Raw genomic sequence first — 11,806 nt, forward strand, 5'->3', positions numbered from 1 at the left:
CAACATATTTAGTATAATGTGTGTGGCTCTTACGTGCAACAGATGGCGCTATTTATGAAAAAAAATACCTGTCACAGATGTGGCATTTATACTTATACATATGAAATGAACGGTATGGTAAACAACACAGCTCAATTCCAACACAATGTCACACAAAATAATTCATTAAAAATTAAAATAAATCGAAATCTATGAAAATTAAATTTATCAATGCAATCGGAAACATTGAAATGAAATTCGTAACATATTTAGTATTTGTGCGTGTGTGTGTGTGTGTGTGTGTGTGTGTGTGTGTGTGTGTGTGTGTGTGTGTGTGTGTGTGTGTGTGTGTGTGTGTGTGTGTGTGTGTGTGTGTGTGTGTGTGTGTGCGTGTGTGTTGCTATTATGTGCAACAGATGGCGTTGTATTTGGAAAAAAAATGTTTTTATCTGTCACAGGTGTGGCATCAATATAGTAGGTATTTAAAAACATGCACAGATTCGAATGAAACGTTGTGTCAGAATTTCAAAGCAATTGGTGAAGAACTTTGGCAAATTACTGCATGTTTTGCTCTTACATCCAACAGATGGCGCTGTTTAAAAAAAAACACGTTTTTTCCTTTCACAGGTAAGGCATGTACATAGTAGGTATATATAAAAACCCGCGCCTATTCGAATGCAACGTCATGTAAAAATTTCAAAGCAATCGGAAAAGAGGTTTCGAAAATTTCTCTCATATGAAGAAGCATGTTTTTTTTCCGTCACAGACGTGACATCTATATAATATGTATATAAAAACCTGCTCGGATGCGTATGGAACATTGTGTGAAAATTTCAAAGCAATCGGTGTAGAACTTTTGGAGATTAGCGATTTTAAACAAACGAGCATTTCCATTTTTAATTATATAGATGACGCAAAAGTTGGACAGCTTTTCAATTCATTAGGGAATGAGTTTCATAGACTGGGTCCCTTTATTTGCTTAGAGTGTTTACACTGATTAAGTTTGACTCTGGGGATATCAAAGAGATATTTATTTCTGGTGTGGTGATTGTGAGGGGATGGCTCACCAGCTCACTTACAATAGTGCTCTTATGCCTGTGGGAGCCAGTACACTTGTTAAGTGCACTTGTTAAGTGGGCGGACTTAAGTTTGGTAACCAGCAACCAAAACATCTAGTGTTTGGGCTCATGTGAGAGCCCCAGTCATCAGCAGTCCAGAAATGTTACCCTGGCCGGGGTAGCACGTCTGTGGACAGTGCTAGAGCCGATAGCATCATCTCATTGTATGGCTGGGAGCGAGACTCCACTTTGCACTGGAGCAGCTAGGCCGCAGGCGCCGACGACTCAAGTGGCCTCCCGCACTGGCCACTTGAGTCGTCGTCATGGAAACAGCCGCCATCTTAGTAAACATCTTGTGCCGCCATGTTGGTCGGCCATCTTGGAGTTGCCCTAGGAGCCTTGCTGCACCTTCGCTGATTGGATGAGAGGGGTAGGCCACTGTATGCCTTCCTCTCATTGGTTATTTCGAGGAGGACGCGGGAATCGTCGATGTAGGCGTCATTCTGAACCCAGCTGCCACTCTGTCAAGACGCTCTCTGTACTCAATTCGGCCAAATTGAGTATAGGGCGCCGTGGTGGCTGGACTACTCAACTGCTTCACTTCCTGCTTCACCAACGACAGCGGTCGTCACAGAATCCGGCCGAAGTCGTCGCTTGGAGGGGAGAAAGACATTGTGTACAGTGGGTAGAGGTACAGTGATCTGGGATTGTGGGGTAATGTGCATACGAGCAGTAACAGACTCGTAGATCCCATACCAGTGATGATTAGACTTGCTAGTGCTCTGTAGCAGTCGATGGGAACAGGAAAATTCGTGTCTATGGTTAAGGCAGATTTCCCATGTTTGTGTAAGACGCTATCGTTGTGCGCGTCACCTGGGTACGAACGCTTCACTTCACCGGTGGGTCGAGGGTGTGAACCGAGCCGTGTTGTGAGTGGGAGGGGATCGAGTGCGTGCCAATTGTACGTAAAATACCACGTGAGGTACTACCGCCGCCTATGCCACCTACTACTGCCGTGAGCGAACCAGCCACCCATAGCGGGGTGCCTGATGTATGGGAATGGTGTGTAAGCCGGCAGTATGAATGAGTAAGTACCTATGTGTGTATTTCTGGTGATCAGTTAGTCTCTAAAAGCATGAATTCGAGGTCAAGTGTTCCGTCACATTGTCACGCAGCATCTGTGGAGGTGAAGTGAAGTGTGGACGAGAAGATAATCACCCTTGTTGTCATCTTGTTAGTCCAGAGGGACTTACGTCTTGTGTACACAGACGTACAGTGTGTGTGTGTGTGTGTGTGGGTACACACGGGAACAGAGTATACATAGATTAGCCAAGGACTGTGAGGATGTCCATGTAATAATTATATTATTCCATTGTGGTAATTAAATCATTTTTGATCGTCCATGGGATGGAGTGATATCATTTCCATGTGTGATCTTGCAGGTGTGGAATTCCAACACTGAGCACTCAGGTATGTGTAACACCAGTGATTCCTGGCAATGATTACTGTGGAGTGTACCACAGTGTGATCTAAATTTCTTGTATTGTTCCCAGGGCCGTGACAAGTGTGATTTATATATATATGTATTGTGGTTGCAGTATTAACGTAATTTTGGTAGGATTTGGTGAGTGATGAGGCTGTCTGGAGAGGCTGCCATCGCTCTGTCGAGTAATGTAACTCTCGAGAGTGTTTATCGGCATGCGTGATCGATAAATCACTCACCCATGTGATTTAGGAGTGCGAGATCTCCTTAGTGTTCCCAATAACGTTTGATAGCTGTAGGGTACATGTGTCAGCAGTAATTATATATAAATATATATAATCGTAGTGTCATGGTGCCCAGAGTTATTGTGTTATTTACTGTGTGTTGATTGCAAATTTGTTGACCTATGTTCTAGGGGTTATTGAGAGCACTGGGGTCATTTGCAACAGTAAGTAAGTGTGTGCAGTATTCTAATACTTGGAAATTAGACTACTTGCCGTGTGTGTTATTGCAGAGGGGTTGTTATTTGATGGTGATTGTTGCTAGTGTTGAGCATCACCGTATGTGATTGCAGTTCAGTAAAGTCATTGTGGGGCAGTGTTCTAGAGGGTTCATGTCCTGTATGTTATTTTACTAAATTCTGCAGTATTGTCATAACAACCGGATTGTAACGTAAATCACTGTGATTTGTTAGTGTGATTTGTCATTGTCGTGGGTGAACTCGGCTGTAGACGAGTACTTTTTTTTTTTTTTTTTTTTTTGAGATATATACAAGAGTTGTTACATTCTTGTACAGCCACTAGTACGCGTAGCGTTTCGGGCACGTCCTTAATCCTATGGTCCCTGGAATACGATCCCTTGCCGCGAAGAATCGTTTTTTCATCCAAGTACACATTTTACTGTTGCGTTAAACAGAGGCTACAGTTAAGGAATTGCGCCCAGTAAATCCTCCCCGGCCAGGATACGAACCCATGACATAGCGCTCGCGTAACGCCAGGCGAGTGTCTTACCACTACACCACGGAGACTGCTCATGGGCATATATGTGTACCCAAGTCTCATGGGCTACACCCATGAGACTTGGGTACACATATTTTCTCCTGGTTATCTGGTAGGACATCGAAGTCCAGTATTCAGTGAGGTGATTGCGAGGCAATTAATATAACGTAACCAAGGGAACGCCCATTTCTTTAAGAGAATTTGTTCTTTGACAGTTTGAGTAATGTAGAATACGTTTGGGTTAATTTACTTTCCTGCAAGCAGCAATGGTAGTCTCAAGGAGCCTAACCATCAGCCAGATAAGAATTAGAGTATTGTCTGTCGTAATTAACGGTCAGTGGGCCGGGTAATTGACGTGTTCCAGGAAGTCCAAGTAATTAACCTCGATCCTTGTTGATCGACTCACACGAAGGCTACATTGTTCCATTAACGTAACGTCCTTATTTATCTGCCCGAAAGTACCGGCACTTGATTGACTCGTGGGAGGAGTAACGTCATTTTAGAATAACGTAAACGTGGTGCTAATTACTGTTATTAGCCACCTGAATTGGTCTGAGTATGGAAAGCTTAGACGGAATTCATACCTTAATGTAAATTGCTGAGCCAGTGTGAAAGGTTGCGTATTTTAATTGTTTAATTATTGATCTTGAGGATAATAATTAATTACTCTAAAGGTAATCACGAGTGATTACCGTTCTCTTAGCACTTTGGACATTGTAAATCAGAGTTTACCATCGCTGAGTGATTAGTAACCGATTAACGTAAATTAACGTAACTAGTAAAGAGATTAATCAGCTGTCTGGTAGTACAGGGATTAATGGGATTTTCTCACTGAATGCTCGACGGGTAGAGTGTTGTGTAATTTCCGCATTAGTAGTGACAGTTGTAAGAGTTATTAAATTAACGTAAATGTTATCTTGTTATTAACGTAAATCAAATTGTTTTTGATTGTTGATTGTCCGTGAGACGAAGTGTTAACGTAAAGATTAATTAGAGGAAGGGTTGCTGGAGTTGCCAGTGAACCAATTAGTCATTGATGTGTCATTGACAGGCTACTGATTTGATTGCATTGCAACTGCTATTGCAGGTGTAGACTGCACAGACTGTAATTGTGATTATTGATCTGTTAGTTTGTTTCTTGATTGATTCCTCTGTGTTCACACCGTATGTTCGAGTTAGTTCATTATGCAGTCAGAGGGGCTGGTTTCTAGCTGTCATTGATAGTGTCACAGGAAGGATTTCGAGTAACGTTTATTGAATAAACTAAGTTGTTATGTTGAACATTGTCTTTTCGTTACACCCCACACATTTATATGGTTCCTTAAGTGTACTGTCACACTCGACTATTAAAATTGAGACTGATTCATGGGTTTTGGACTAAATATACGGCACCACACAGACATAAATTATGGTTGTGAAAGCCAGGGCCTACTCGTAAGATTCGCTTCGGCGATTTGCGAAGGTCGACGACAAAGTGGAGGGGATTTCAACTTTTGGGGTCTCGGCCTTTGCTCGCGCCTAGTCAATTGTTCATAAACGGTCCAAGAGTGAGGAATGAGCTGCTTACTACACTGGTGTGTTAGCTAAGCAAGTCCTTCCTCAGGCGACCTAATTGAATATCACGGCAGGAATAAAAGTTAAAGAATCAAAGAAAATTCTTAGAAATTTTCCGAGCTCAATTCTTCAACTATTTCACTTATTCTACTATCCAAACTCTCACATAGCTTGCACCCTCATACCCAACACAAAGCTTCTCTAGTGCTTACTCCTTCATACCCCACATTCAGCTTCTCTACAGCTAACTCCTTCATTCACCACACACACAACTTTTCTAAAGCCTACTCCCCTCATACCCCACATTCAGCTTCTCCTCAGCTTACTTACATTCAGCGTTTCTACAGCTTACCCCCACTCATACCCAACACTGCTTCTCTTTAGCTTACGTCCTCATATCCCACACACGCAGGTTCTCTACAGCTTACTCCCACATACCCCACATTCAGCTTCACTTAAGCTTACTCCCTCATACCCCATACACAGCTTCTCTACAGCTTACTCCCACATACCCCACATTCAGCTCTATGCAGCTTACTCCCTCATACCTCACACACAGGTTCTCTACAGCTTACTCCCACATACCCCACATTCAGCTTCACTTAAGCTTACTCCCTCATACCCCATACACAGCTTCTCTACAGCTTACTCCCACATACCCCACATTCAGCTCTATGCAGCTTACTCCCTCATACCTCACACACAGGTTCTCTACAGCTTACTCCCACATACCCCACATTCAGCTTCACTAAAGCTTACTCCCTCATACCCCATACACAGCTTCTCTACAGCTTACTCCCACATACTCCACTCACAGCTTCTCTATAACTTACTCCGTCATACACTACAAACAGCTTCTCTATAGCTTACTCCATCATACCTCAGATTCATCTTCTTTACAGCTTACTCCCACATACCCCACATTCAGCTTTATGCAGCTTACTCCCTAATACCCCACACACAGTTTCTCTACAGCTTACTCCCTCATACCCAACATTCAGCTTCTCTACAGCTTACTCCCTCATACCCAACATTCAGCTTCTCTATAGCTTACTTCCTCATACCCCGCATTCAGCTTCTCTATAGCTTACTCCTTCATACACAACATTCAGCTTCTCTACAGCTTACTCCCTCATACCCCACATTCCGCGACTCCTGTGTGCGAAAATCTTTGAAATTCTTCAATAATCGGAGAGAGTGAAAGACCTGGGGATTGGTATCACGCCAGATCTGTACCCAGAAGCCGTTATCAAGAGGATAACATCAGCGCCAAGTGCCATGTTGGCCAACATAAGAACGGCCTTTAGAAACTTGTGTAAGGAAGCATTCACAACCTTGTATTCTATGTATGTCAGACCAATCCTGGAGTGTACAGCTTCAGAAGGAAGTTCATATTTCGTCAAGCATAAAACTAAATTGAAGAAGGTTCAGTGGTTTGCCACGAGACTAGTGCCCTAACTGAGGGGCATGAGCTATGAGGAGAGGCTACGGGAATTAAACCTCACGTCGCCTGAAGACAGGAGAGTTAGGGTGGAACATTATCACCATATACAAGATTCTCAAAGGAATTGATAGGGTAGACAGAGACAGTTTATTTATTACAAGGGAGCACACGCACTAGGGGACACAGGTGGAAATTGAGTGCCGAAATGAGCCATAAAGACATTAGAAAGAATTTGTTTAGGATCAGAGTAGTTAATAAATGGAATGCATTAGGCAGTGATGTAGTGGAGGCAGACTCGATACACAATTTCAAGAGTAGATATGATAAAGCCCAATAGGCTCAGGAACCTGTACACACCTGTTGATTGACTGTTGAGAGGTGGGACCAGAGAGCCGAAGCTCATTCCCCGCAAGCACAACTAGGTGAGTACAACTAGGTGAGTACATCTGTCTTCCTGACACCCTACACTCGGTTTCTCTACAACTCCTTCTCTCAAGATATTATATCTAATCAATTTTCTTCAGAAAAAATAACAATAAACATTGATTTTAAAGTTTTTTCTATTGACATTGTTATTGGTAATCATGGGAATAGTTTCCCGAATTTGTTATTGAGAGAAACATAGCAAAAACGTTTAAGGGGCATAATGCTAAATATGCAATAATTGAAAACTGGTTCGATTTCAATCAAACTATTTTGACTAGTTGTATATGAAATTGACTTCAACTGATCCAAGTAGCAGCATTGTAGCATAAATAGGAAGGGAAAATAAAATATTGAATTACATGTCAACGATTTTCGAAAATGATCAAAAATTAACATCAAACGCATGAGTCAAATAAAATCCTGTCTATGAATCTCAGCTATCACAATAGCATATAATAAACAAAATAATAATTAGTTTTATCCAAAATAAAATTTAGTTATTTTTTATTTTTTTATTTTTTTTTTCTCATTTGTTTATCTGGCGATTTGCATTAAACTTATACACCTGACTGCGATATGTAAGGGTGCCAATTTTGGAGGAAATTGGTTGATGTCATCCTCAGCCACAGATGGCAGCACCTTAGACTTCCTTTCTTCATTACTTTCTTCCAAGTAACATAAACGTAACTTCTACTCTTTAATTTTTTTATTAAATTTACATGAAACTTACACCTTATATGTAGAATTTATGTCTCTACCATGGGTATGACGCATTTTTTCCTAAGTTCATTTATTGATTTTATAAATGGTAATAAGCGTGATATATTTGAATAATTTTTGTGGGGGGAACTTTTGACTATTTGCATTAGTAAAGCTAAACATATTTTGGAAAATCCCGTTAGAAAAAAACTATATTATATGCTAATGTGATAGAAGAGTGTCATAGAAATGATTTCATTAGAAACTTGTGGTTGTAGTAAATGTTTGAAAATGTGTAAAAGTAGTTGAAAAAAATTTCTCCCTTTCTATTTAGGCTTCGATACTGAAACTTGGAACAGTTGCAGCCCTTTCATATACAACTAGTCAAAAAAGTTTGATTGACATTGAACAACTTTTTTATATCCTCCATTATGGCCCCCTTAAATAAAAACATTAACAAATAATTTTGTTCAATTCTTCGACTTATTGCACCTAAACGTTAAAATTTCTTTTAGACAAACAGCCTTTTTAAACCCAATTGTGTTTTGCCTGAGCTGCTACATATTAAAATATTTGCTGCGTACTTTGATCAAGATAAACTGTCTCTGTATGGACACATTAAGTAGACATCCTAATATACAAGGCAGACATACCGAGTAATAGACTTAAGCGTTCACCTGTACATATGTAAACAAAGTCTTAGCCCTCAAAATACCACTAAAAAAATTAAATTACGATTAAATAACTTTATATTCTATATATAAAGTGGCTATTCTTTTATATATACGTGGATTTTTATATATAAGTGAATATTCTTACCGATAGGAACACCAGCAGCAGCCGCTTGGTCATGTTGAAGACCCTGTACAGATGACGGGTAACAGCTGACGGTAAACAGCTGATGATAAAAAGCTGACGGTAAGTAGCTGACGGTGGACAGCTGACAGTACAGCTCACGGTAATCAGCTGGGCGCTTTGGTGATGCTACTGACTGCTCAAAAAGCTGTCTCCTGCTGAATCTGTGTTGTCGTTGATCGTACAGGTGTATTCTTTGGTCGGTGCAGGTGTGCCGTAGTGCCTGGAGCAAGCGGGATATGATATCTGGATGAACCTTACTATCGGGACGCGAGTCAATTTCAGGTCCTGGTACCTTGGAACGAACAGATATATATATACCCCAACGCTTATCAAAGAGACGCAGTTGCTACACGGCTGAAGAACCCATTGAGACCAAGCAACTACAAGGAAAAATTATGTTAATTGATTATTTATTGTTTTGTATACAATCGTGTTGTTCACTGGTCGTCCTATAAGGCAGCATATGTTGCACACGAGAGGCCTTTGGACAACATATACTAGTGTGTATATTAAGGTTCACATTTTGTTATGGAAAGTGCTCACAAAAACCAGATTCTGGAAATAAAATAAAAGTTTACCCACTGTGGCCCGGACGTCCCTCGTGGCCACAGTTGTGTAAACAATGAACAACGAATGGAACCTGTTTACAACCCTTGTATACACGGCCCTTGTGTACACGACCCTTGTATACACGACCCATGTGTACACGACCCTTGTATACACGACCCTTGTGTACACGACCCTTGTATACACGACCCTTGTGTACACGACCCTTGTGTACACGACCCTTGTATACACGACCCTTGTGTACACAACCCTTGTGTACACGACCATTGTATACACGACCATTGTATACAAGACCATTGTATACACGACTCTTGTATACACGACTCTTGTATACAGGACCCTTGTGTTTACAACCCTTGTGTACACGACCCTTGTATACACGACCCTTGTATACACGACCCTTGTATACACGACCCTTGCATACACGACCCTTGTATACACGACCCTTGCATACACGACCCTTGAGTACACGACCCTTGTATACACGACCCTTGTATACACGACCCTTGTATACACGACCCTTGTATATACTGCCCTTGTACACATGACCCTTGTGTACTCCTTGGTTCATATAACATTAATCTGTATATTTTTAACTCTTGCACGTAAATGCTTTACTTCCTAGAAATCCCCTTCAGAGTATTTAGAAGCATGTCAACCACACCTTGCATGCCTAACACATCAGCTCCAGCCTCTGCCTTGTGCAACAGGCTTTCACAATATCCACAGATGTCATGTGCGTCTTAAAAATCTTCCCCACATGCTTCTACTTGTTATTATAAATCTTTGAAAATAAATCAAATTTTAAATATTTAAAAATAATGAGAAGAAACATACTTCAACTTTGTAGCGCCTAAAACAATGTTCATTATCTGAAAAAATTGCTAAACATTAATGGACACTATCAGAGAAATGGAGATTTATCACGTTTCTAAATTGTTAATTTCCTCATCAAAAAATACAGTACCTCAAATGCTCAGCAATATCAGTTCTCCTGATATAAATAACTTACTAAATACTTTCAATCACTTCAAATTAGTTCATTTTATTGTGCTTTGCTTTCATTATAAAAAAATATATACGTTGGCAACATTCTTGCATTGCGGATATGACTTTGAACATTTAAATATGAATCGTTAGTCAGGACAATCCGCCCTCTCGAATCTCTAAAATACATCGCATTTTGACATATAAATCCCCAAAGGCCCAAAACTGATGTACAAAAACTCACAGCGACTCGAAAAATTGAATTGATGTCCCATCCCCGTATTCGTGGGTCCTCGGTTAGGTTAGGTTCGGGCAATTTTGTACTTGAGTTTATTGACGTTGGGAACGCTCGCGAGGACGGACTGGCTACAGATTCTTCCAATCTTCTGACATTCCACACAGCCTTAGAAGGGAGCCTTTTTTAACAATTCAACTAGTTTGTTCGCAAATAAAAACATTTTTAAAAACTGTAACTTATTGTAATGAACGTGTGGTGTTTGCAAGCATTCCTTCTGGGGTATCATGGCCAGACGCGCACATAGGAACAGATATCGTGCCTGGAGCAAGCGGGTTGTGGTGGCTGATTGAAGCTTGGTGTGGGTGAAGGACACTACTCCTGGTATTGATTAACTGGCGGGAAATTTGCCAGCTGTCGTTGTGATAATGTGGTTATTGGAAGAGATAATTGCTGGGAGAGTTTTGTAATGATGAACATGTTGTGTGTTCTCTTGAAATTAACATTGCTACAACTAACATTACTAAAATTAACATTACTAAAGTTAACATTACTAAAATTAACATTACTAAAATTAACATTGTTACAACTAACATTAATAACTCACACCCTCGCCAAGTCAACAAAACACACGAACCTTCCCCAACCCCCAACACCCCTCCTAATCTTCCCTTCTACACACACGCTTCATATCTCCACCCACACATATCCCCCCATCTCCTCCCGCCCTACATACACCATCCCATTTCCTCCTACTAACACCCTCCCCATATCTCCCATACACACCTTTGCAGTCATATCCCAAAAATTCATTATTTTTACTTCACACTATCTCCATCACTGTAACCAAAAGGTTGCACCCAGCATGTAAATCTGTCATCTGAACGTGCGTTTTACATGCCACTGTCTGAATACACAAATAAACTAATGCTACTCTACGGGTTCATTGCAGAACATTTCACGTCCACCGACTTCGTGTACTCACCTAATTGTGCTATGGCTTTTTAGTCCCGCCTCTCAACCGTCAATCAACAGGTGTACATGTTCCTGAGCCTACTGGGCTCTATCATATCTACACTTGAAACTGGTATGGAGTCAGCCTCCACCACATCACTTCCTAATACATTCCATTTGTCAACCACTCTGACACTAAAATAGTTCTTTCTAATATCTCTGTGGCTCATTTGGGCACTCAATTTCCACCTGTGTCCCCTAGTGCGTGTGCCCCTTGTGTAAAATAGACTATCTACCCTATCAATTCCCTTGAGAATCTTGAATGTGGTGATCATGGCCCCCCTAACTCTTCTGTCTTTCAGCGAAGTGAGTTTTAATTCCCGTAGTCTCTCCTCGTAGCGCATACCTCTCAGCTCGGGTACTAGTCTGGTGACAAACCTTTGAACCTTTTCTAGTTTGGTCTTATCCTTGACTAGATGTGGACTCCATGCTAGGGCTGCATACTCCAGGATTGCCCTAACATATGTGGTATACAAAGTTCTGAATGATTCCTTATACAAGTTT

General features: G+C 41.0%; 1 protein-coding gene and 1 long non-coding RNA gene across 2 annotated transcripts in view; both read right to left on the bottom strand.

Annotated features, from left to right (window-relative positions):
- The window catches only part of LOC138363492 (uncharacterized), a 16,420-nt gene extending 7,645 nt beyond the window's left edge, over positions 1-8,775 (bottom strand). The window contains exon 1 of the long non-coding RNA XR_011228104.1: positions 8,461-8,775. This is a non-coding gene — a long non-coding RNA (uncharacterized lncRNA). The remainder of the gene's footprint in view (positions 1-8,460) is intronic.
- Positions 8,776-9,073: 298 nt separating this feature from the next.
- On the bottom strand, positions 9,074-9,637 carry LOC138363745 (glutamine-rich protein 2-like). The gene has a single exon (XM_069323140.1). It carries the CDS (start codon positions 9,635-9,637, stop codon positions 9,074-9,076), a length of 564 nt encoding a protein of 187 aa, XP_069179241.1.
- Positions 9,638-11,806: the final 2,169 nt, after the last annotated feature.

Source organism: Procambarus clarkii, chromosome 11, assembly GCF_040958095.1.
Source record: "Procambarus clarkii isolate CNS0578487 chromosome 11, FALCON_Pclarkii_2.0, whole genome shotgun sequence".
NCBI lineage: Eukaryota > Metazoa > Arthropoda > Malacostraca > Decapoda > Cambaridae > Procambarus > Procambarus clarkii.

Coding starts and splice junctions, on each gene's coding strand:
- LOC138363745 (XM_069323140.1), bottom strand. CDS start 9,637: ATGAACCAAGGAGTACACAAGGGTCATGTGTACAAGGGCAGTATATAC.